The following is a 27,661-nucleotide window of genomic DNA, read 5'->3' on the forward strand; positions in this document are numbered from 1 at the left end:
AACAACCAGAGCAGACAGCGACAGTAACAAATTATGAATATTTTAATTGTTTAGGAAGCTTGCACAATTTCTGTTGTGAAATGATGGAAGCAGGGAACCTTTGGAAGTTACTAACATCTCCCAACAGATGCAGGGCACCATTCTTTAAATACGTGCCCTTAAAATCCATCGCAGGAACAGTCCTAGTGATATTTGAGATGACTAAACTATCCGGTGCTGACTGCAGGTGCAGCTCCCTGGCAGGAGTTTGGATTTAGAAACCAACCTGCAAAGTCCTGCAGCCTCGTTTGTGCAGGGGGGGTGGCTCAGTGCACAGCAGCAGCGATTAATGTTAGGCATGAGAGAGAGAGAAAGAGAGAGAGAGAGAGAGACCCTTGGGGAAACGTGGTCGGAGTACCCTCAGCTCCCACAGAAGTGAAAGGTGCATGTAATCCTATAAAATCAGGATTTCTAACATAGTAAAATCTGAATTATTTAAGACTATAATCCCTGATTATTCCAAAATACAAATTATTGTGCAAAATTACTTTAACAGGATACTACTTCGATTTCTCTGTCTCACAAGATAGGTGGGAGGGAATGCTATAGCTTAGGGACTATGTCCAGATAATTAAATGTCACTGGAACTACAGAAAGCATCTTCATACAACTTAAGCACAATCAGTAAAAATTTAATGGTAAAGGAGATGAAGCATCATCTTCATTTAAAATAACAGGATATAAGAGATGAAAGTTTTAAAACATGTTAGCAGCGATAAATACCTCTTACAGTAGGTTTTATTTCATATCATCCATGTAACCCTAACATCATGGGATAAGCTGACATTGCCATTCTGGAGAAAACTAAAAGAAGCTTTTTTTCAAGTCTGATGTAGACAAAATGTACATAATTTGGTTTTAGGAAATATTGAGCATTGTTACAGATAAATCCTCTTAGCCTTATTTTTAAAAGGTTAATGACTGCGAGGTGTAGGAATTCAGAAAACACTTGCAAGAATTAATAATAATACATAACTACACTTTCTCTATTAGGCCAAGAGCTTTAGTGTGGCTGGGAAAATAATGCTTCAATAAATTACAATTCCAGAAGGTCTGGTACGTCTGGCTCCGTAAGTCCTCATAACAGAGAGCACAAAGAGGATCAAATATACCAGGGCTCAGGCTTTATCCCTTCCTCATCCATAGATAATTCAAAGAGATCCTCTTCATTAAGGGCTTTGGCACATTGCCTACAATTTCTTTTTGGGCTGCTGTGAGCTTAATGATGCAGAACAATGGTCTTCCCTCTTGTTGAACACATACCTTATTGGACCTTTAATCACATAATAAAAAGCAAATTAACACACCTAGTCATTAAAGGCTATTGTAGCCGTGCATATCAATGCTTTGTATCGCGAATACAAAGGGGACTGGGGCAGCTTGGATTCCTGGTGCAGAACAGTGTCACTGCGCTGTGCGTGTATCAGCGACGTACCCTCAGGTTCACTTCCCAGCTGCATGCAGCATGTGAAGTGAAGTAACTATGTGCCACTAGAGTTTGGTTTTCTAGTTAAATGGGAATTTTCTTCTGAACATTTTTAAGTTTGTGAAAATAGACAAGGGGGGAGAATTTTCTTAAGAGTGAAACCATGAAACGCAGAAGCTGTTTGAGACCAGTTTTCTTTCCAGTTGGCTTTTCTCAATGTCTCTAACTTGGATACAAACAGCAGAAATAAGAGGTGTTCCCTTTGTAGGGAAATCCCTTGGGGAACAGGAAGTAATCCCACTGAAGGAAATTTACAGAAGAGTGAGTCATCTGAGGCAGAGCTTTAGAGTTTGTAAAATAAAAAATAGTGATTAGGACCTCTGTTTTCTGAGTACCTATTTCACCCTAAGCGCACATTTACACACAGTCTGGGAGGTAAGCACACAGTGAAACCATTTCCTAAATAAGCACCTAATATTTCCAAGGGCAAGGACGTAGGATTTTAACTCACATGCCTCTATCTGGACAGGCAGTGTCTAAAGGTGTTCCCTGAGATTCAAGATGATGGAGCTCATCCAGGTCTTAGGGTGGGAAGATATCATAAAAACATCAAAACTGACACTTCCAGCTGAGAAATCATGGGTTAAGTGAGCACGGTGACCAAATCCTCCAGGCTGTCCCTCCAGAATAAGGATAGAAACACTGGCAGGAAACAAGCTCACATTGCCACTGCCCTTGCTTCAAATGATCTGAGGTCAGAAGACTTCTGCCTCCGTGATTGTTGAGCTGGCACCTTCCACAAATACTAAAGTTCATATATAAATAAACAGTTGATGCAATGACCTTTTAGTGTTTCAGTAACTTGAAAGCTCTGCTCACATGCTCATGGCCTGGCACAAATCTGAGACAAGTAAACGACAGCACTGGTAATAACAATAGCGGGCAAACTGGGTTTGTCCTTTAAACATGACTAAGATAGTATGTGGCCAAAGTAATATAAACACCAAGGTCAAATGGCTGTGCTAATGAGAAGATGGTAGCGATGAAGAAATAACCAACGCTGTATTTCATCAGCAGCTTCCAGCAGCAGCACTTGCAAGGAGACTTCCCTCAGCAGCACTAACACAAGGCGGTTGCACTGAGCTGTCACTGATGCAGCTCCCTTTGCCATTACAATTCCACTCACACACTTGGAATTGCAAAAATTAAACTAAAGCAATCAGTTGTTAAGAAAGACTGATTCAAGGACACAGTCTAACTAGACTTCAACCTCACTGAGCTATGATGTTATCCCAAATCAGAGCCAAACTGGAGCCTGCCAAAGCAACTACCTGTCTCAGAGAAAATCCTAATAACAACTGTAAGATTCAGGAAACACAAATAATTGCATCTGTATATAGGCTTTTCACACCCTCAGATTTAACTGCACAGCCAGAGAATTAGCCAGGCTACATTTCAGTAGTTTTCAACGCTAAAACTGAACTGGTTGCACCAACTGTAGTAAACTGGTCTATTTGAAATACACGGTATGGCTTCAAATACTTCTCACATACATTTTTTGTACTGCAGCTGAAATTAAGGATAGTGTTGAAGTTAGACTCTGTCACTTCGCTACCATTAAACTTGACCTCAATAACAGTTGTGAACCTACCACACTTACTTCAAAGTAGGCATGTGTTTGCTTAAACAAGATGTTAATTCCAAGGGCTTTGTTCTAGACAGGGTTTTCTACCGCTGAATTAGTTCAGCTGTAGAAAAACTCTGCTTGACAGACTGGAGACTCATAATCTTCAGAAAACTGCCCTTTAATGATTGTGGCGCCTGTCTGTGGCTCAGAAGTCCCCTTTCTTAATTAGACATTTACCAGAAACTGGCAATTGAAATTTTCCTCTTCACTTGACGATGAATAATGCAATGCCTCTGTTAGGCTTTCTCTAGAAGATACTCTCTATTGCATATTAGAGGAATATTTTGATCATTAAAGGAACATAAACAAGATGCGGTAAGAAATAAACAAAATGCCTTATGGTCACCTGTGATATAAGTGGCGAATTTGACCTACTGTATACCTGAAATGTCTTACTGCTTCGTGATCTTCCTGAAATCTACAGTGCCTTTCTTCGTTACCTTTAGCAGATAAAATGCTTAACCACAGCATAACTCTATTTGGATTTTTTTTATTATTATTAAGTGATAAATGATTGAAAAGATGGGTTTTGTAATGCTTTACACTTATACATCTGTTTAATGCTATGAAGCAGGTGGCAAGAAACCACAAGGGAGAAGGCACCAGGGACAATCATTCTGTGCCTTACTGTCACATGTCAGGCATGGGCTGGGAAAGAGGAAACATATGGAGTAATGAAAAAGTGCAGCTTTAATAAATGTGTTTTGTTGTGTTCATTAATAATGAAACAAAAGGTCACGCTTCATTTTCACTAGGACAGTACAACTCTACATTTTCACAGAAATGGCACTGTTCATCTCAGAGACTGGAGGTAGGGCCAGCTAGTCCTCCTGAAGCAGGTGGCCACGTAGGCATTTGACAGGAGGGTGGCAGAATAAATAATGGAAAATATGCTTATACCTCACTGTCTACGTACATACACAACCCTTCAATAGTCTCCAAACAGTGACTATTGAAGCAAGGTGATAACTCTGGACACGGCCTTGGAGGTGATGGGACACATTCTCCACTGGCACAGGACCTGGGCACTTTCTGATTTCATTTCTAATTGCTGAAATTTCACCTGGCTTTACCCCGAGAAACCACCTTAGCTGTGCTCATTAGCATTTTCCAAACAGCACCATCAGACTCCCTGGGAACACTTGAGAAATAAATGCTTCACAGAAAGGTAATCTGTACATCTAAAGCAATACTTGGCTAACGCATTTTCATGGATCATGTTCATTTACACTGACTGAATTAGACCTAACAGCACCATCTCTGAGAAATTTAGCATCCAAACATTAAAAGATCACAGCTGATAAGAAAGCCTTGTTGAATTTAGCAGACTTGCTTGCAGAGTGCAACAGAAGCCCTTGTACTTGACCTTACTGTAGCTGTATAACTGCTATCAGTTTTAACCAAATAAAGGAAAATTGAGGTGGTTTTCTTCCGTACACCAGTAGCACACTACTGAAGTTCTAGGTCATGGTCAAGGAGCATGGACTGAAAGGGCAGAGATGAGTTGGTGTTGGTGGGAATTAAACCAACACTACAGCTTTGGAGGTTTGTGTTCCTCAGCTGAACGCACGGCCCTGCTTCTGGAGGCAGATGGCACAGGATCACAAAGCCTGCCCTGCAGACACCAGGTAGCCACTGAAAGAGCAGGTCCCCAGCTGCCCCCAGATGGATCTGTCACTCCTGCTGGGTTCCCAGAGAGGAGCACTGGGCATTTTTTCCATCTCATCCTGGCAGCAACTTCCATAACAAGATAAGCAACCTCAAGACAGCTCTATTCAGAGCTGTCCTCAAGTGCTCTTTGCCCTGTTTTACATCAGTGGGACATTCGTGGAAGAAGGGAGGGGAGTGGGAGGATGGACTCAGGAACTCCAAATGGTGAGCAGCAGTGCAGAAACGGGAACGCTGACAATTTGAATGTTCTCAAGCAGGCTGCCTTTAATTTCAGTGTGCAGGTTTTGGTTCTGGTGTACCCTGGTGACTTTGGGTAAAACACTGACTTGTTTTCTGTTTCATCTTCTCATCCATACAATACTCCTTGTGACTTGTTGCTCAGAGCAGGCTCTCCAGAGGAGGCACTGCCTTTTGTTCTGTGCTTGCATATTCTGATACACTACTAAAATAATATTAGTGTTATTTTAAGGCCTAAGCTATATGCCAGCTTGCACTACTCTGATTTTAATTGAGGTATTTTGATTGCTACACTGTCAGCTGTTTTAGCAGTAGATGCTGGGAGGACATAGCAGGGGAAAGGTCCCTCCGAGTACACCTTACACCCTTCTCAAAGCACCCTCTACATACCACTGTTGGGGAAAAGTTACTGTTCTACAGGGACTTTTGACCCGATTCAGTAACACAGCTGGTTTCTTACATTACTCAGATATAACTGAAATCTGTGCAACATTATAATGTAATCAGATTAATGCTCTGATGCTATTTACTATCATTGTGCAATATACTTGGTGTACACCCATGTTGACTGCAGTTAGGTTGTGCTGGAATGACAGGAGACAACTCGGGACATCAGTCAGACACCTCTGGGTCTTGTACCTGCATGGGGACCCTTGTTACAGAAGTCTGTATTTTAAAGGTAAATACAGAAGCACACATTTTTTTTAAAGAAAATTCTCATTCACAAAGAAGGTACAATTCGCAGTACTAGACAAGTACACAGATACAAGTTTTGCCTCCTGTGAAAGCACACTTGAGGAGGGGGGCAGCATTTCCAAGTAACATCACTGCACAAGCATAAGTCTTTGAACATTTGCCCATGTTTGCCACAACCATGGGCAAATCTAGAAAATGAGCAAAAGTGGGTAAGTGCAGTCACTGAATTCTGCTCATTAGCAAGTCATGAGTATTTACGGCTGTCATTTGTCCCTCGCTCATAAATATAATTGATTGGCTCCCTCTGGGTCATGCGACTGAGACGGCAGAAAGAGGCATTCAAAAGGGAGGGCCTGTAAACTTGTCTCCATGTTTTATACTGACTAGGGCTATTAAGCCATGAACAGATAGGCAAAAGGTTGCATTTCTAATGGTGACAAGATACCTTAAAGTATTTCTGCCCTCATATAAGATCGTTTAACAAGATAAATGCATATGCAAGAAAAAAGGCTCCAAGTAAACTTTGTATCTAGAGAAAGTCCAAGAGTTTCAGACACCCCAGCATTGGTCTAAAACTGTTTTCACTGAAGTAACTGATAAAAGTTCCCTGTGGTTTTGAGCTGTGATACATAGGAGCAGAGCCTGAGAATCCAACCAGAAGCGGGCACAGTTCAGTATGCAGTGTGCAGTACTGGTGCTGTAACATTAATTCGTAAATGTGCTAATTACTAACAGAGTAAAAGTTCCTTTATTTCAGTGGTCTTTTTCCCAAGATTTTCCATTTGGAAGTTAACAGTTTAGAGAACAAATGTATTCTGTACTCTTAAGTAAAGAATTTTTCTTTGGTCTTAACTATTTTGTCATGGATGGCTCACAAGGCAGAAGGGAAATGCACACACATGGAAACAGTCTATTACTAAACAATTCTTTTTTTTTTTTTTTTTTAAAAAAAAGAGAGACTGTCCATATGAGGGAAATAAAAGAGGGATTAGATGGAGCAGCAAGAAGAATTAACCTATATTTTGAACCTTCCTTTTCCAATTCCTGAGGAAAAGGAGGTTTAGAAAATAGGCTTTTTGCTGCTCTAGTTTCTATAAAATCTTTAAAGTTCTGCTGCTTTTTCTTAATATGCAGACTTCTTAAGAACTTGCTAAAGAAGTGAATCAGACCATAAAGAGCGTTTTAAATGGAACACAGACGTCTGTAGCCGAACAGAACTAGCATTTTTATAGTGCACTTCCCAAGGATTTGCATGAATTTCTACAAAGAAAAGCTGCTTACTCATTCTTAAGCAAAAAAGTTTTCCTCTGTGACATTTGTGAAGCAGAGAACCAACAAGCTGTACAATGCATACAAATGTTTGCCATTCATGACATTAAACCCATAAAAATCGGTCTAACTTGATGGATGGAAAAATACTTTTCTTTTACAGAAACCTTTCTAGTTTCTGTAGTATAACTCAAAAACCCAACAAACATTATACGTTATTTAAGCAAGAATGAGGTACAAAATAATTATAAGTATGCCAGTAAACTCTTATACTAAGGGATTTTCTGGCTTTCTCACCTTTCAGTTAACTTCTACTTGCAAACATCCAGAGCTACTTCATCTATGCTATTGTAACTGGTATTTGTACATGCTTGAGTGCAAGGCTCCTTACCTGCTTTCATTGAGTGTCCAGCCTCATTCCCCTCTGCATATCGCCTTCCCGCATGTCCCTGTCCTGCAGCCCTCACATTTTCTCTTCAAGTCTGCACAGCTCCCAGCCACTCGTGGTCACGGTGTCCTTGTGGCTGCAAGGGGGGAAACAAGGAATCATTTTCAAGAAAACGTTACCTTAAACATGTGCAAATAACCCAGTGTAAATAACCTAGTGGTGTAAATTCTACCACAGGGAAAGAAAAAGAATAACAGCTGGTTTTTTCATAAGCATTATATCAGAAAGAAATAAAATAAGAATTAGTTGTCTATATAAACAAGCGGTGCATTTTGATATACCTAGGAAGCTCCCAGTTTATGTCTGCCATAACCAAGTAGCAACTAGCCTGCTTTACCCCCCCAGCAAAACAGCACCAGTGGCCATCTGTACTGCAGCATCCCGTACTCCAGAAGAATGCTGTGTATGCATCCAACATCGGATGATGTGGGTCATAAATCTTGTAGCTGACAAACTATTTAATAGGTAGTTACCCAAGCAACAGCGATTTGAAAACACTCAGGAATCCCCTTGGGTCTTACCAAGACTACAGCCAGCAAAGTCCTACTGCACACTGCTGTGCGTTTGTCTCCTCCAAGGTAGCATTCAAAATTTTCTAGCCTTTTTCATGGCTCTTAGAAGTCTGATCTTGAAGCATCATTGCATTATACTTGTTGCTTTCACATCTCCTGTCACGTGCTGTTCTGATGTTTAGGGTACAGCCTCATAGTTAAGATCGTATAATGCTTCTGGTTTGGGCCAGATATGGCATATTGACTTTTTTTTTTCTCCCTTTTATGAATTACTGTTTGCTTTTTTATCACAATTTACTTCTTGGAAATAGAAATTGATAAACGCCCCATGACTGAAATGCGAGTTTCCAACATCATTTCCATTTGTTTGGTTGGTGGGACATTTGTATTTGTGTCAGGTCTCCTCTGTTGCATCTTGTCTATCAGATCTCCCCTTCCTGATTACAAATATACATCATGTGTGCTGTAATGGACCTTGACAGCATTTTCCTTTACACTGTCAGACTTCTGCCATTCCTGTCGACTGCTGGTGGCTTACTTGGCTTTGTAACATTTTGCTTTGTTTTGCTGTAGTACTTTGCTTCAATCAGAGCCTAACGCATTGCAAAGGCAAAGCTCCCAGTGACTTTAGTGACCATCAAATCAAACTCCATGACTATTTTATTGTCATTCCAAGTAGTGAAAGAAAACTTCTAGGAGATGCTGACTTTCCAGACAGGATTATGCCAGGTGTACCCATAGATTTCTTGCTGCCTTTACAAGGCAGATTTTAGCTAGCATGCCCTCTGCAGCCTACTCTTGTACAGAGCAGTACAAAGTACAGCATACACTATAAATGTTCAGTGCATAATCATCACATAATTTCTATTTTAAAAAGTCTATCATCCCTTCCTTCTTCAGCTTGTAGTCTTAATTCTCATTATCTTTCTCCGTGTCTCACGCAGTTGTTGAGCCTACTGTCTGGCTCCACCACAAATTTCATCAAGGCCCATTCCTTACACTTGAGTTTAACTGCAGCTTTCTCCATATTCAATTTAATCCCAATGCAAAGAAGGCCCAAAAGCTAAGCATTTCAACATTTCAGACAAGTTAATTTATCCATCTTTTTTTTTGCCATGAAAGATCCCATTGTCTCTGTCACATGGCATGTAAGGTTCTTAAGAAATTATGCATATTTGTAGGTTTTTGGCAGTCTTCTGAAGCATTCATATGCATGGATTTTTTCCTTCTGTGTTATTTCAGATGTAACTATTTATAAGGGAGAATTTTGCTGAGTATAATTCAGCAGCATTAGGAATAACGTTTATGATTACAGAACCACTTTTTTAACAAAGTGAAACTGCACAGATATATTCATATATTCAGTGGCTTTTAAGCACCAGGAATAATTTGTCAATTGTGACAAATCTTCCAGATAGCAGCAGAACACCTGAATCAGTATCATCTATTTGCTAAAGTTTCATAAGAACTCAAAAGTAACCACAAGTGCTAATTCCACATAGATATCAGAATCAGGCCATTGAGATGCCATTGTCATGAATGTTGTGCCACTAGAAATCACATACCAACACCTGCTGCCTTTTCTGGACCAAAAAGCAACTTGGCCAGGTACACAGAAGCAGACTTGAGACTTACTAGTTTCCATTATCCAGGTTTTTAAGGACCTGTGCTTAAACAGTGTAATTTCCCCACTTTAAATTTAATTTTCCCCACTTTAAAACATGCTTCTCCATCACTGCTTCCTCTTCCATCGCTCTCCATTCAGAACCCAAACAGCTAGGAGCAACAGCTCAGTGCAGCGACTACCTCTGGCAGTGTTAGCGCAGTTCTCGATACGCCTGGTAGGTCAGCAGTCCACCACACTGGCTATGACTGCAGATGAAAACAAAAACCTGCAGAGTTAAAAGGATCCTACCCAGTCTGAGTTAAGAAATCAGTCTTTTATAAGGCATCCTCAGACTGACCAGAAACCATTTGTTGTGTGCATGGCTTCTGGCCAGAGAATTGCTCGCCAGCACGATGAGATGCTGCCATATATCACAGAAATACTTGGAAAGAGCTCTGGTAGTAACAATTTATGATATAGTCCAACTACCGCCTCTTCCCTGCATTATATCAATCTGATTTTGAAGTCTGACTATTTAAATAACAATCACATATGAAAGCACAAAGGCAATACCAGCCCTTGGATCTGCAGCAATGAAGTGTCCTAAGGATTCTTAACAGGCCTATACTAAAAGACACATAATCCAAGTCAATAGGAAATACCAGGGGATAACCTGGAAGCTATCCTTTGCATGATTTTACCAGCTTTTAACGTAAAGGCATAGAAAGCAGCTCACATGAAAAGTTTCTTGCGCAAGAGTTATTCTTAGCACATTTCTGGAAAGCATTATGCTCGCTGCAATTTAGATTCTTTGCTTTGATTGCTTGTTGTATTTAGTTGTACCAAATAATTAGGATGCACACAGTAAAATGTGCTACATTTAATTTGTGGCAAATAATAAAACTGGAACCATAATCAACATTTCCTTTTTCAAGACAAAACATTACGCTGAACTTAATTTTACAGCTGTACAAATTGTTTTAAAGTAATCTGCTCAATTGGGCAAGTTAATGATGTTTAATTTGACCAGGCCAAACTTTACATGCTGTGCATTACTGTGAGCGATTGCGGTCAATACAACTGTTTGTGCAATGCAAATGCAATGCTAACACCTCCCCTTCTCAGCTGGCTCAACAAAAAAAACTGGTGTCATCGCCCCCCTAAGATAAACCAAAGATGACAGCATAATAAGTGTTACGTGCACAAGGTAATTCAGAAGGAATTTAGCCTTTTCAATCGATTCTGCACTCAAGTTAACCCTCTTTATTATTGCCCAGCTTCTTGCTGCAAGCGAAACATTAAGCATGGGCTAAATTCAGTTAGTGCACTGAGTAATGGTGCTCTGCAAGTGGTCCCACTTACTGTAATGGGACTAAACGTGGCAGAGCACGGTGTGAACTAAGTGCTCTCTGATACAAGCAAAGCTACCAGCAGCAGGATATTTGGTTTAGAGTTTTAAATCATATTCTAGAAGCTGGTGTGGTATAGTACTCAGGACCTCTGTCTGGATCAGCAATCTGGATCTGGATCAGGAAAGATCTCTCTGCTTGCCAAGGACTTGCAGCTGTGACCCTGATCTGGGTTTTGGTGCAATGAACAGGACCTTCACTACTCCTTGGAGATATGAGTGGTCTGTGTTCAAATTCTCACCTCAGACCCCCATCTTCCAGAGTCTGGCATGCCTAGCACTGGTACTTCTGGGTTGGGTCTCTCAGTCGTGTTTAGTAAAGGTCTTCTGCTTTGTGTAAGTGTTCGTGCAACCAGGTAATGGTGGTAAGACCTGGGGATGGGAAATGGCCAAGCTACAGAGACAAAAAGTGATTCTGAAAAAGCATCCATGATTGGGTCTTATTTTTTCTATTGCCTATCTCAGTATGATGTCCAAGCCCACCCTTCAGTGCAGGTTTTATTGTGATGATACCAGGTACTTCTGGTACTTCTATCACATTTCATCTGAAAAGGTGTTTATCATACACTGGTACACGTTGATATCTAGCTCTGTAATTGCGATTCTTCTGCCAACAGTTCTGTAATGAGGTTAAATGATTTAAAAAATAATAATAATAGTAATTAATTTTTTTTTACAAAGACATATTACAGGAGAATCAAGAACTTGTTTTGTTTGAGCAAGGACTGAGGGATTTCTAATCTGCAAGAAACAAATGGGATGCCGTTCTGTACTTTAGCTAAAAGAGTGAGCCCAGTGAAATCTACGAATTAAAACAAAAAGCAGAGCACAGGATTTGTTACGTCATTCCTGTGATAAGGGAAAAAGAGATGCATAACACTGCATAAATAGTTCCTAGTACTTGCTGAATGTAAGCTTAGGTGAAGCTGAGCCTTTTAAACTAACAGGACTGACAAAGCTATCCTCCACTTGCTGACTTTCTCTCCATGTTCTGCTTTTTTCTCTCCCGTAGGTCAATGGGAAGGATTTATCTAAGGCAACACATGAGCAGGCAGTGGAAGCCTTCAAAACCGCCAAGGAGCCCATCGTGGTGCAGGTCCTGAGGAGAACCCCACGCACCAAGATCTTCACTCCTCACGAGTCCCAGCTGGTCGATGTGGGCACGCAGACCGATATCACTTTTGAACACATCATGGCTCTAAGCAAGATGGGCTCACCTACGCCACCGGTCTCTGTGCTGGACCCGTACCTCCTACCTGAAGAGTAAGTAACGGTTCATGAAGCACTTGAAAATCCTTGCATTCCTTAACGTGGCATGTTAGAAGTAGTGCACAAACTCACCTTTACTTGCTGGTGACTGTGTACTCCCAGAAGTAGCCAGAATCCATACACCACTGAACCATAACTCAAAGCATTTTCACTTTTTCTACACATTAGCCAGCCATTACTCACATGAGTAATGCCACTGAGTCACAACACGGCCTCATAAAGCTCATTTTTTGTTGGCATTTGATGGATAAAGTTATTGCTTCTTGTAATTCCTCTCACTGCCTCTTTGGGTTGCTTATGTTTTAACTTTATTTTTTATGGCTGCCATAAATTGTGTAATGCTAAGAGTCGCTACATTCTGTTCCAGTGTATTAATTACTTTATTATAACCCTGCAGCGATGTTACTCAAATAAATTATTTTCTAGGACTAAAATTACTTACCAGTGCTGTCATGGATGTTTTAGAATCAAATTTTAATTATTGTTAATGGTAGCTTGATGCTTTTGTACGTACAAATAAAAATGACAATTATCTCCTGGCGCACACACACCACGCCCTCACATGCTGTTCCAGAGGAAAACAGCTCCCCGAGGAATCCATGCAAATTGCCTCTTGTCTTGCCACATACCTCCACAAAGTCAAAAGTAATTGAAAAGATTCTCAGCGTCTCAGTTGTTGTGCGTGGCAGCCTGTGAGCCATGCACGTCCTGGCTCTGAACAGAGCCCCACCGGGAGCCTGAGCTGTGAGCAGCAGCCCACAAACACCCCCCAGCACGCCCCTCCGGACATCGCTGTCAGTGCTCCTAGGAAATAGGATCTGACTACAAACAGGCACCGACCCTGTGCTGCTCCTGGGTGACTTTTATGGCATGTTAACATCCGCACGTTCAGCTGGGAGCTGAGCCTCTGTGTGCAGCGTGTATTCCTTTCATGACTCCCAGCGCTGATTACTTGAAAGGTGGTTCAATCACATCACTGCATTGCCACCTATTCCCAGCCCATTGAAAATTCAAGCACAGCTGCATGTATTAGTGGAAATGCTTGACAAATGGCTAGACTTGAGTGTGTTTGCAGAGAACAGGCAGTGCAGCTTAGGGCACTGTGGAGAGGACACTTATTCTTGGAGCACCTACCCTGCAGACCCCCAAAGATATATGCAGGAGGGGTTTTCAGTACCTCGTCAGCTACCTGTGACTTTCCAGCTGTGAAACCAAACACATTAGGAGCATGGCAAAGATTAATTCATGAGAAATCATTTAGGTTGCAACACGCGTGCATAATAGCAGCTCAGTGCTATCAAGTAGCTTCGTATTGCCCCATGACCATTAGACACAGGTTCCAACTGCTGGCCTCACTTTGAGCTCTAGATGTTGGTCTTAACCACGCAGCCTGCCTCACTGCCATCCCTCCATCCCAGGGCAGTCAGACAGCTTTTAAAGCACTCTCTTACCCAGCAAGTGCAAGCAAACAAAAAGTAATGCAGGTTTATGGAGTCTGCCTAAAGCCTCCTTAACGTTTCATGTCATTTTTTTCCAAATTCCATTTAAATAAATGTAGCCTGCATAGAGCAACTTGGGTGACTTAACCACTTAGCAGATGCTGTTACTTAAATAGCCTCACACTTACACAGAAGCATGTATCTAGTTAACAGAGAATTAAAAGGAGATATAAAATTGCAGCATATAAAAGAGAGATCACAAAAGAATTACACTGCTTAAACTTGCAAAGTGTAGATAGTGAAGCTGTCGGAGAGCTCAAGTTGTAAAAAGCATCACGCCAATAATGAATGGCAGCATGAAAAGAGTGGTGCATATTTAAGTACTATTTAAATCATTATGCACAGCCTGTTGCATTCAAGTCAATCAACAAATGCTGTTGATTTAAATCCAAATAGCTGGGTGGCAAATTATTTTTATAATACTTCATTTGATACAATTTTGTCTCTTTAAGGCAAAGAAAAAATACCATGCAGGCAGGCAAGGATGATTCTGTGTGCATCTCTGCAAATGACCTGAGCTAACAAATAATCTCATATTCCTTCTCATCTTGCACCCTGGCAAATACCTACCCACTTGGCTGTGTCACCTCATACCCATTATCCTGTTTTGCCACCATTCCTTCTACATTTTTCCCCAAGTCAGCTCTATATTTGGAGAAAAATCCCTAAGCAACTGTTCAGACTCTTTACAAGTTTCTCATTCATCATCAGGTGTCAAATGTTTCATATACTTCTTATAATACACATAGTTTTGTCTAATGCATTTATTGGTATAAAAGTAGTACAGTATATATAATTAACCCCATGCAACTTCTTGGTTTAGTTGTTAGTCTGTTTCATGACAACTTGCTATAAGCTTGGAAGGGATTATCCTAGCTAAAGCACTGAGTGCTATCCTAAAACATCTTTTTTTTTTTTTTCCCAGCCATCCATCAGTGCACGAGTACTATGATCCAAATGACTACATGGGAGGAATTCATCAAGAAATGGACCGAGATGAGTTAGAACTGGAGGTACGTCATGTTTAGTAACCACTTCATTTACTGAAAGTTTAACATGTGCATGTCATGGTCTTTATATCTTTATGTAAGCGAAAAGACACTTTAAAGCAGTTATTTGTAGTAACATTGCTCCTTGGTTACTTTGCAGACTGCAAACCATAATGATACCTTTAGCAACGTACTTAACTGTGTGCTATGAGCCAGATCTTCAGCTAACAAACTAAAATAACGAATTCATTAATTCCATCAGTTAAATTCTGTAAAACTATGCAGATTTCGACTTTCCAAAAATCTCGAAGACTTTGCAAGTTTGCTGAATGGCAGGACCTATTCCACACACTCACAGTAAAAATGTGCGAGTTTCCCTTAAATATTCCCTAGCTGAGAAACATGTTCTTGATCATACTATTTAGAAGTATTTTAAGTTTACAAGACAAGACCAGAATAGATCTGCCACTATCCTAACCTGTTCCTCCCTTTTTCATTACAAAAGTTACATAAGGATACGTATAAAACTATAGATAATAAAAGAACCAGACATGAAGACATGCAAGTTCATTTTCAGTTTTCTTGTTCTTAGTTTTAATAACCTGTCCCCAGCCCTTCAGAGTACAACACACAAATTGTTGGCTTTAGCTCTGCAACTAGTGCTGCAACTTGAGCAGCACTGACCCACTGAGATGCTTTTAATTGTTTACAATAAATAACAGTAAAGTATCTCGTTACTTCTATATACTGCCAGCAATGTCTGATCCAGATAATACATTCATGGTTATCAGTAAGTGAATGGTTTACTCCTAGCTTGCTTGCACTACTGATTTCTTAGATCCTGGTCCTGCTAAGGACGCTGTCAGAGTGAGTGATGCTGACCTATCTGTAGTCCTGTTTAAATCAGCAATACATTTATCAACAGCTTCAATGAGAGCAAGGTTTGGTCATTCTATGAGCATGAAGTTGTTCCCTCCTGTAAAAATGTTTGCAGGATCAAGGCCTCAATCCTCACAAACGGTTTGCAAGCTGCCTTCAAATCTGCAGATCTGGTAGTAATTCATCTCTGTATACAAACCCAAATAGAAGTCAGGACAAAATCAACGTGGCAGTAAAACAAGCCCTGTTCAAGGCTTTCCTTTACAAACAAGTGCTTTTTTTTCCTTAAATAAAACCAAATACAATATAGATTTCAGTCTTAAGGGAAAATGCAGACCAAATTAGTACTTTCTGCCAGTGTCTTTTCAAAACCTATCTTTTAGGAAATTTAGTATTGTGGATAAATTGTATTGCCTCCATTAGAAGGTCAACTAGTTGAGCTGAAAACAGTTTAAACACACGCACTTCAGTAGCCAGACGTTAATATGGCTTAAACCACAACATTAATAATTTTGACATTGATATAGTACTTGATGGCAAAAGGTGATCAGCTCAGTAACACAGGGAGATGAACATTAGAAAAGTCTCTGTAGCCTAATAGTATTTCTTAAAAACCACTAAAGATTCTTGTTCAAATTGTAGCGACTATGATCAATGGTAAGGTCAAAGTGCTAACAGGGACTCAACTGGCTAGTTGCTTTTTGTTTGCCTTTTGATAGATACGCTTTAAAAGACCACAAAGGCACTGTTTCATTGACTGCAGCAGGAATGCCTAAAGTAAGAAAGCCATCAAGGCAGCCTTCTGGGTCTCTATGTCCATAAAATGTGCTTTGAATTTAAATCAGAAACTCCTCATCTAAACTTATATGATCTACAACTGACTGGTTGGTGATTTGTACCGAGTAAACAAGACAAAAAACAGCGAAACACCCGAGTTCACAACAAGCTGCTAATGTAAATAGTCTGTAGGAAGGAATTTATGCTGGTAGTACTGCCAAGGCACCAAATTGTGTTCTCAGTTTTCTCTCAACATTTATCTTAAAACCGAGGACTCAGAGGTAACTGCCATATATTCCCTACTCCAAAAAAATAAATAAATACTTTCTCTTTTTTTTTTTTTCAAGTTTATATGCCACAAGGAAAGAAGGACTAAATCCTGAATTCTATTCCATTCCTAGATTCTATTATAAATTAAAAGTACATTTGTTTTTCACAGAGGCCCAGCCAGAAGTCATTTTGGGTTCATAAAGGACGAATAATATCACTCCAGGCTTCCCCAGCAGCATTATGCGCTAATATTTTTATTCCAACAAGCATGTGCCCTAAGTGAGGGCTTTCTCAGTGTGCTCATTTTCTGAGATTACGAAGAACACTCTAAATCAAGAAGGGGACTTGTCCTCTCACATCCGACTTGCTGCCTTCACCCCCCTGATACCCAAGCAGCCTATCGGTCCCATTTCCTTTCTGAGTAGAGAACTGATTCAATTCAAGACAAGATTTTTCCTTCTGCTATAAAAGCGACAGTTACCAAAAGAAGCCCCCACACAGTATAAAAGGAAATAGTGGAATATTTATTTCTCTGCCATTCTTTCCTCGGTGAAACCTATTGATGAAAAGTAGGCCCTGTGGGCCAGGTATCTCAGAAGTCAGCGCAGGAGAAAAAAAATAAAAAATAATAAAATTTTAAAAAAGCTTTTTATAGAGAGAGACAAAAGGGCAAAGTACTTACTGTGCAAGCTTTGGACAATGCTTGCTGAATGTTTGAACTCTCTTTTTTTTACCCATCATTGTCCACTCATTCCAATTTTCTACTGCTCATTTTTGCCTTGTTAGAGAAAAGACTTTGATTTTTATAAATTTATAGGAAGGCCATAATTTTAAATCATCAGTACAATAATTTAATAATCTGTTGCAAATGAAGGATCTTTTGAGTTTATAGAGGTTAATTTACTATTACCACTTACTCCTAATCTATTCTCCTGAGCAGTTGCAGGTACAATGTCACAGTGCACGCTCATTTCTTCTTGCCTCACTACAAATGCCACATGGATTTCAGCTGCTAGCTCCTCGAGCCCTCTTGGGCTGCATTTGATATGCAGCTGAGAATCAAACAATTCTCCTGCACAGACTTGTTTTGGGAATAGCATACAAATATTTCTCTTGGACATCTCTCAAAATGTCTCTTTTACCTGATCTAAAGAAGCAGAAGATTTTAAGTGTGTGTAGAAGTTAAATCATATGTGAAGTTTTTACATCAGTCATATCAGCACAGCCCCTGCCCCTGCCACACTTTGTGCATTACCACCTTCGTCTGCTCACTAATTTCTGTAGATCAGGAGCGGGTGTTGACAAACGTCAGTGTATCCCTCCTGCGAGGTAGGTGGCTGATGCATTTCATAGTGCGGTCAGGATCCTGTGCAGAGCTCATTACGATAGTTCTGGAGCCCCAGCAGAGCACTGATATTCGTTCATCTCATGCTGGATGGGTGGCACAGCGGACTAACCTGACAGAGCAAGTGCTGAGCAAGGGCTTTGGACACAGCCCGGCCGCTGCTGTGCACGTGGTGCCTTTGCCTGCAGCAGGAGCACATAAGGCTACGGGCTCACAGGATCAGGCCCTTGGGCTGTCCTGGAGCGCAACACCAAAGAGTGAAGAGTAAGAAATGGCAAGTCTGGTTACCCCTTCAACGGTCTTTAGGCCCACATTAATTCCTAGAGCTTAATTAATTCCTGGTACAATTACACAAGCTACCACAGTAGCTGTACTTGCAGATGCCAATTGTCTGTTCTAGTTTTCCCTTTCATGTATCTGTGCATTATACAAATCCCACTCTGAACATGGGAAATAACCTTTCCTTTGAAGACTCTGGAGCTGATTCTCCAACTCCAACTGGAATTGCTCACTTTTATCTCTCAAATATTTCAAACCTTTATGATTATATTAAAACGCTATTGACGCAAAGACCTGTAGAAAGCAGCTGTTCCTACCTTCAAGTACACAAAATTATCATATTAGGGTAGTATCAAACCAAGTTATTCTGTTCCTACCCAAGGACTGTACCCAAGGGTAAGTACGTCAACGAGTTGCTCATAAAAATTCAGGTTCTAAACACCTGCTCCAACAATTTTTTGTTTGCTTTAGTTTTTTGGTGCTTCATTTGTGAGCACGTTTTTAAAGCATGTGTGTCTTGATGCATTTTAAATGTAAACCCATACTTAATGTTCAATTATTATAACACTCTTCGTACTTGTGCACTGTTGGAAAAAACACCTATTGTTTTCCAAAACATTCTGCAGGTAGGTTTGAAATTAATAGCTTGCTCTGTCCTCTCCAAGTGTTTGTATTTAAGCAGGATCTGTTTCAATAACGACCAAAGCCACCATAACTTGTTTTTTTAGACACTACCACCACCAGTCTGACAAACGTCATAAAGAGCTACAGTGCTAGTTTCTTGCCACTATTTCACTGTCATGCTTTCAAATGAGTAATCTATATAAAAATCTTCTTTAAGACCCAAAATCTTCTTGTTAAAGCGTGCAGGAAATAAAGGATTCTTTCTAGGCCTCAATTAGGCCCAACTCAACACACTCCCAACTCGTCCCTAATTCACACCACAATTTCATCCAGAATAAACGCATTGATTGCAGTGGTACTCCCAGGGATTAAACACAACAACTGAGATCAGAATCGCTTTGTCAATCCACTTTGTCTCATCTTTTCTACTGAAGAGTTTTTAAACCTCCTCTCTAGAAAGCCCCAAAAGCTTTAGAAATCTGGAAGAAAAAAAAAAAAAAAAAAAGCCTCACTATTAAAGCATTGTGTTCAAGCAGTAAGTAACAAAAGAGGGAGAAAAAGAGCAGCAGTTCACCATGGATACTATTGATTGAAACCATTTAAATACCATCTGAAATGTCACTGACATTTACAGCTACGTTTCTTGGAAAAAAAGAAATTACACATGTTGACAAGTAAATAACATGAGATTGCTGATCTTGGCAGCTGTCATCTAGACATGCCAATAAATTATTCATATCAGCTTGTTTTATTGTCTCACCCCGTACAAATGGCACAGCTCGGGTCAAAACAGAAGAGACGTTCACAAATAATGAATCGTGTTATCGGGACTTCTCCGCTGCAGCAGAGGCCCAAGCACAAGTGCTCGGTGCCTCGCAGTGCAGCAGGGTCTGGCCCCAGCCGGGATGGCCCCAGGCTCGCTCAGGGGCTGTGTCCCCTTTCTCAACACGTGTCCCTCTGCCCTGCCTGCCTGGTCCCGCTCCATCCCTTCCCGGTAATGCGTTCTGATGGGTGTAAGGCACAACGTGGGGCCCTTTTCAAAGCTTTGCTCACTGCCAGGCAATCCTTAAGGGGAATAAAAAAAACTACTCTTGCTACAACTCCTCTACCTATGACAAACCATCCTTCTTCCCCGAGGAAGCATCCTGAGGACCGATGCAATAAGCTGGTTAAGTGTGTTGGGCTCCTGAGGGTCCTTAGGGTGCGGGGATGTCCCTCCGAAGGGAAAAGCAAAGCTGAGAGCTGATGGTGTGGATGGGTACGTGGACTGCACGCCAGCCAGGAGCATCCCACAGCTCCGTGGGGTGTCTCCAGGGCTTTTACAGCCCTTTTATACCATCCAGTATCACAGAGCAGCAGGAAACAGGAAAAAAAGTAACCCAGCTAAAATCTTTGAGGCAAAAGCCTAGAGGAAAACCATGTATTTTTAAGATGGCTTAAATGTCTCCAAGGCTGACACGACCACCACAGAGCAGTGGAATGATAAAGCATGACCTGCTCGAACCACACCCTTGCAAGATATCGAAGCACTTACTGTATTTCTCTTACAATGCTGAATCCTTTGCTGACAATATATATCTTCAGTCACACCTCGGAGAAACTTATTACAGCATTTCATGAAAATTACACAAGTTAAGGTAATCCAGTATTATATTTCTCTCTGAAAAGCAAGAAAATTTCCCTGCTTATAAGAAAATATATATCAGCTGTGGCAAATATTGAAATCATACTTTATAAGTATTTTAGCATTTGAAGTCTTACCACTACATGAAATATAGGCAATTTTTCTTCTTTAAGATCAATAAAAGGTCTATTTTCAAAATGACTTTATATTGATTGGAGGGTCAAAAAAGCCCCAAGCATTGATTGTCTGCATATAATCACGTTTTGCTCAGTAAGTTAACCTGGTCTACACAATAAAATGAAAAGAGATCTACTATATCACTTAAGCAAAATATTTTCATTGTATTTGAAAAATTGCTTCCATCAGTCACCGGTGTCTCACTGACAATGTCTTTTTCTTTTCTTTTTTATTTTTTTAACCTCAGGAAGTAGATTTGCATAGAGTGAACAGCCAGGACAAGCTTGGCCTTACTGTATGTTACCGAACGGATGATGAGGATGACATTGGTATTTATGTGAGTGAGGTAAGACTGAGCTGATCTCCACAAGATAAAATTTGTCTTCTGACCTGCAGTGCTGGGCATTTAAGACACATCCCTGCTTCTGTTTGTACCATAGTCAAAAAAACAGCCAGCATGCAGTACTTGGAAGAAATCTAATTATTTTTCCTTTCCTCCAAACTGCGTGAAATCCTGCATCCATTGAAGTCAAACTCCTACTGACTTCAATGAGAAGGTGGAGAGAGCAAAGACAGAAGAAGCAGGGTGAACACGTTTTGTTTTTTTCCTAGATTTCAGTGCAGAGCACATCAAAAGATAAGTTTGACCCCTGAAATAGCAAGCATTTTCCTACAGTGTTTCCCATTTATTTCTCTTCTCACCATTCTTCTCTAAGAGTGACATGGTATGATAGGTTTAAGGGTGATGTAATGCATATTGGCATGATTTTTCCTTAATTACAACTTATCTCCAATGACATTAAGAAACTCTGCACCAGATTATAATGCTAGAACCAAAGAAAATTAAAAATTGTCCCTGCTTCTTAAGAAATAGAGTGGAAAAAATGTTCAAGTACACAACCTTCAGAAGGCTCAGGAAGAAATGTTTTGATTTTAACTTAACTATTTTGACCTGCATTTCATTTTGCCTTACATAAGCGAGGAAAAGTCTTGTAATCACTAATGAGTTTATCACATCAGTCATAGCACCAATACTGGATTTACAATGGGAAGTAAAAGGCAGAGCTCTAAAACCTCCAAAATGTTTACATTTCTCTTATTTTGTAGATTGATCCCAACAGTATTGCTGCCAAAGACGGTCGGCTCCGAGAAGGGGATCGCATTATTCAAGTACGTGTGTAAATGTTCAAAAGCCTGCTGACACACTATAACCTGCCACAACCATTTAAATTCTGTTAATTTATTTTATTGTATTTTTACAAATCGTTCCTTTCAAATTGGTATTCATGGAGTGGTTTGGGTTGGAAGGGACCTTAAAGATCATCCGGTTCCAACCCCACTGCCAAGGGCAGGGACACCTCCCACCAGAGCAGGTTGCTCCTACAGTTCTGTTCAAAATTCATACAGCTCCTTTTACCTTTCTGAAGACGTTTCCTTTCCTTTGCTAGTCAGATCAAAATCAGCCAGATTTTGATGTTCCTGGCCAGGTAAAGCCCTATGTTAGCCCTGCTCTCCAGGCTAATCATTTTGTCAGCAGACTTCATCCGCTTTCGTCACATACTCTGATACACTGCCACTTTTAAGCCTTCCTTCTGAAACAGGAACACTCCATTCTGGCCCAAGCAATTGCTCCCCTTTGCAGAATCTCTCTGGGCAGCCCAATTTAGGGGGTTGCTGATAGTTGTTCAGCAGGCTGAGCCCCACTCCTGTATGCCAGGATGAGGAGCCTTCCCAGTGCAGCCCTACACCACAGGGCTTTTGGCAGAAGCAGTCTGTCTTCTGCACAGAGACTAACGCAAGCAGAGGTCCTCATCCCACGTAGCCTTTGGGAAGGGTATTCACAGCCCACCTGCCCCACTCGAGGATCTTCCTTTCCACCCAGAGCTGACCCTGCTCCCTCTCTATCCATGTGAAATGATTTCACTCTGCTGCTCTTTCCTTTAAAGATCAATGGCATAGAGGTACAGAACCGAGAAGAAGCTGTGGCACTTCTCACCAGTGAAGAGAGCAAGAATATCTCCTTACTCGTTGCAAGACCAGAAATTCAGGTACTGTAACAACAGCAATAAATAAATACAACCTCTTGAGTCTTAATTAAAGACTAGCTTTTTTATAAAAAGTTGTTCCCATCTTTTGAAGAATTTTAACCTACCTAAATCTACCATGTCTACCTAAAAGCCTATTATACCTCTTGACTAAATATATATATGGTCTAAAATAATGGAATTCAGCAGTCACAATGCTTCTATATATGTTTTGTATTAAAATCCAATTTATAAGAAGTTCAGTGATTTATGTATGCTGCAATGCTATTACAAACATCGGTGTGCGGTATTATGGATGGTCTCAAGCCATAGCTATGAAGAATATACTGAACTCTAAATCCTATAGCTATTGATTATTCATTCATTAAAACACCTATTATTTAGTCCTTTATAATGCCGTCTCTTAATGTAGTTAAAGACTGTCAAGAAGCATCCTCAGCTGTAATAAAAGGTTGAAGCAGATCCCTTTATCAAGCTGGGATTAGCACAACAAAAGTGCCGAACAAACAGCCACAAGCACTGTTGTTTGATCTGTCTCTTGCTCCATGTGCTGAGAGCAACCCTCGCCAGTGCACCCAGAGACACGGGGTCGTGCCCATGACTGTCTCGTTAGCCTCAACGTTTCTGATCTTTTCCTTGGAGATGGCTGAGGTTGGGAGGAAAAAGTCTTGCAGACCCACAGGAAGCATTTTTCACTCTGGCCCTTTATGCTGCCTCACAAGTGGTGCATTCAAAGCGTTGGGCCCTGGAGTATTTTATACATCCTAATCAAATCATGTGCAAACCAAAACAGCCCCAATGCTTAGAAGTATTTCCAGGGATGAAAGGGCTGGTTTTGTTTCATATAAAGGGCTGATGAAGATAAAACCATGATGTTGGAAGTCGAGGTGGCTCTGGGGGGAGGTAGGGCAGTCAATGCCCACACTTGGTACAAGGGGATGTGTGCTTCCTCACAGGACGCAGCACTGCCATCACAGGAAAGAATCCCCTTAGGTTTTCCAATCTCTTTCCTCAAAAAGGAACATAATTTATATCAGTCTTCATTCTTTTGATAACATTTGGTTTGTTTTTCCCTCCCTTTTCACATAGCTGGATGAAGGATGGATGGATGATGACAGAAATGATTTTCTGGATGACTTGCACATGGACATGTTAGAGGAGCAGCACCACCAGGCAATGCAATTTACTGCCAGCATGCTCCAGCAGGTACTGCTGTTCTGTTGTGCAGTGGTGTCAAAACGGCACCTTGCACTCAATATTCCAATATTGAGCTTGACTGAATATACTTAGTGTCCCAAATGATGATCAAGGCAAAAAGACTTCCTGCAAAAATCAAGATATTACTTAATGATCCACAAACACCTTCTTGGGGATCCAATTGTTTTAAAATGTTACCTTTTTTATTTTGTCCATTAAGACAACATGATCACAGTTCTTAGAAATCCACCATCTGGCTGTGGTCAGTGACAGAAGCAGCTAGGTATATGATAGAGAGAGCAGGCAGAGAGCTGACTTCTAAAACATCCAATCTGATATGCACACACATACTGAAAACAGCCTGCCTCCCAAACCCATAAAATCCAAATGGAGAACTCAGGCAAATGACTGAAGTGAGGTCTATATATACAGGGAGAAAGGCAAAGAAAAAGTCTTTGCATAGCAAAGTTTATGCAGGGCCACAGATTTGGACCCAGATTCCCTGTTGTTCTGCCATGATCTGTGTATTCTTACCTGGGCACCACAGTAGAACTGGATACTTTTGTGCACCTAAATGGGAACAGTACAATTTTGAACATTTGAATTCTAGTGTTGTTGCTAAATAAATGAAAAACAGACCTCAAACTCTGTTGAAAAGGCCATCCACAGCATGCTGTGTTTTCAGGCACCATTTCTATGTGTTCTTATTAAAATGGAGCTTGTTTTCCCTACAAGTAAAAGCCAAAGATACACAAAGTCTAACAGGTGATGCATAAAGAAAACTATTTAATAAACACCCTGAGATATTTTATGGCCTTGCAATAATTTCTCTTTGTCTTTTGATCTTTACTGCTAGAAGAAGCACGAGGAAGATGGTGGTACCACAGACACAGCCACCATTTTATCTAACCAGCACGAGAAGGACAGCGGCGTGGGGCGCACAGACGACAGCACTCGGAACGATGAGAGCTCTGAGCAGGAAAACAATGCCGATGATCACACCACTTCCTCCAACACTTTAGGGAGCCAGAAGAAGCTGACTTACAGTCACGACACCCTCGGAAGTGGCGATATGCAGTTCAGTAACGAATCGTTCATCTCAGCCGACTGCACAGACGTCGACTTCCTTGGCATCCCCGTAGACGAATGTGAGCGATTCCGGGAACTGCTGGAGCTGAAGTGCCAGGTGAAGTCTGCCAGCCCTTACAGCCTGTACTACCATAACAGCACTCTGGATATGAGCAAAAGCGACCAAGAAAGCGTTGACAAAGAGCTGGAGATGCTGAATGAGGAGCTGCGCAATATCGAGCTGGAGTGCCTGAATATTGTGAGAGCTCATAAAATGCAGCAGCTGAAAGATCAGTACCGGGAGCCCTGGATGCTGCATAACAGCGGCTTCCGCAACTACAACACCAGCATCGACGTTCGCAGGCACGAGCTCTCAGACATTACAGAGCTCCCTGAGAAGTCTGACAAGGATAGCTCGAGCGCGTACAACACAGGGGAAAGCTGCCGGAGCACACCGCTCACGCTGGAGATTTCCCCTGACAATTCGCTGCGCAGAACTGCGGAAGGCGTCAACTGTCAAGGTAACGAGGGGGCAGTGGCGTACAACGTCTCCCAAAAGAATTTACTGGCTGTCTCAGAAAGCCACGAATCCAGCACTGGTAAATGCCATTCCTCTGCTAAAGATCCCGACCTTGGCAAGCAGCTGGAAAGCAAGGAGAGAAAAGCCAGTGATGGAAGCAAAAGCCCTACGCATGGTCAAAAACCTTCTGGCTCCTACGTCTCCCCGTACCATCACTCCCCATATAAGCATGCTCATATTCCTGCCCATGCACAGCACTACCAGAGCTACATGCAGCTGATCCAACAGAAATCAGCGGTGGAGTACGCACAGAGCCAAATGAGCCTGGTGAGTATGTGTAAAGACTTTAACGCGAGCCAAAGCGAGCCGAGGATGGAGTGGAAAGTCAAAGTGCGAAGCGACGGGACGCGGTACATCACAAAGAGGCCGGTCAGGGACCGGCTGCTGAGAGAACGTGCCATCAAGATCAAGGAAGAGCGCAGCGGAATGACTACCGATGACGATGCCATAAGTGAAATGAAGATGGGCCGGTACTGGAGTAAGGAAGAGCGCAAGCAGCATTTAGTGAAGGCGAAGGAGCAGAGGAGGAGGCGTGAGTTCATGATGCAGAGCAGGCTAGATTGTTTGAAGGAACAGCAAGGTGCAGAAGAAAAGAAAGAGATGAATATCATTGAACTGAGCCACAAAAAAATGATGAAGAAAAGAAATAAAAAAATATTTGACAATTGGATGACAATCCAGGAACTCCTTACCCACGGAACAAAGTCACCGGATGGCACACGAGTGTACAATTCCTTCCTGTCAGTGACTACTGTATAATCACCATTGCTAAGTTATGTACATAAAACGCTACCATTGGGGTAGAAATCAATGCCTCGTTCAATGTGGCAAGATTTTTGTATATAAGATACGGTCATCGAGTTTATAGTTCAAATACTGAACTCTACAACTGTGGGTGCCAGGATCTCCGCCGTGAAGTGGAGAGAAAGTTTGCCCATCTCCTTCAAAGGCAATACTAGCAGTGCTTTTTGGAATACTGATTGTACTTTTTTACTTGTTACCTTTTACATAAAGCCTTTAACTATCAGAAATGTATTAACCATACTTACACAGGTAATTTGCTTAAACTATATTCATATAAAAGGTACCCGTGCTTTTCTTTGCCTAAAAAAATGCAAAAACCCCACAAGAGCAACTGCACATATGTATTTTTTGTGAAACCATATTTTGTGATACTATTTTGCTGTTGTTCACTTCTACACCAAGTGCTGTTTATCAATATTTAGCTCAAGGTTTAAACTCAGAATTATTGAATTCCTAACGGAGTCATTCTCTTGTAATATTTAACATTTATCAAACAGCAGTCTTTAGAGTTATGATCAACATTTAAACATTTTTCCTTTTAAGGTTTCTAAAGAAAGTATATAGGTTTCATCTGAAAAGCCTGAAGCAAAGTACAGTATACTGCAGCTTTAAAGGATTTTAAAGCATGCTTGCAAATGTTGCAACCTATTGAAAAATGTGCATGTACAGCTAATTTGTTTATATAAGACAGTTTGTGGAATTTGAAAAGCCCATGGTAGTAACTGTTTGCTTTATAGATTTGAATGTACTGAATTATAAAAGCAGTTTCATGGAATCATCATTAGCTACAAACGTTAACAAGTAAAATGAAGTAAAATAAATTATTGTTTTATATTTCAAACAATTTTACATTCTTTTGACTCCCTTCTGGTTTCGCCATGCTGAGTATCCTTTCCTGGATCGTAGCTCCTGCGCTGCCAGGACTGCCTGCCCGAGTCGCACCTAGAAGGAAAATCTGCATCCTGACCTTGGGGGGATTTTGGATGGAGGTGTTCTTGAGGGAAGGAGACATAGAGGGAAGAAGCAAGAGGGAAGTAAGAGGAACATGAAAAGTAGAATCAAGCAATGCAGATAATAAACTCACAAGGCATTTAAGATGACCTGCAAGTGAGAAAAAAAAACAGGACTTCAACTCTTCTGTTTTGTTTTGTTTCATGATTTATTAAACTGACCTACAAACAACAGCATGGGTTTGCATTAAAAAGAGACAAATATATAAATTAAATATATGATTTA

At 40.9% G+C, this 27,661-nt stretch overlaps 1 protein-coding gene across 3 annotated transcripts in view; it reads left to right on the forward strand.

Annotated features, from left to right (window-relative positions):
* PDZRN3 (PDZ domain containing ring finger 3) overlaps nt 1-27,449 on the forward strand; it is a 129,426-nt gene extending 101,977 nt beyond the window's left edge. For 2 of the 3 annotated variants that reach the window (XM_082768369.1, XM_082768371.1), the window contains 7 exons: nt 12,012-12,262; nt 14,693-14,780; nt 20,979-21,077; nt 21,839-21,901; nt 22,678-22,779; nt 23,866-23,982; nt 24,830-27,448. In XM_082768369.1, coding sequence (XP_082624495.1) covers nt 12,012-12,262; nt 14,693-14,780; nt 20,979-21,077; nt 21,839-21,901; nt 22,678-22,779; nt 23,866-23,982; nt 24,830-26,380 — 2,271 coding nt within the window. In that variant the 3' untranslated portion in view covers nt 26,381-27,448. Of the gene's footprint in view, nt 1-12,011; nt 12,263-14,692; nt 14,781-20,978; nt 21,078-21,838; nt 21,902-22,677; nt 22,780-23,865; nt 23,983-24,829 lie in introns of all 3 variants that reach the window. The other variant, XM_082768370.1, reaches the window with a different exon arrangement.
* The last annotated feature ends 212 nt before the right edge of the window (nt 27,450-27,661 follow it).

The sequence above is a fragment of the Aythya marila genome (assembly GCF_965140915.1).
Source record: "Aythya marila genome assembly, chromosome: 10".
Lineage (NCBI taxonomy): Eukaryota > Metazoa > Chordata > Aves > Anseriformes > Anatidae > Aythya > Aythya marila.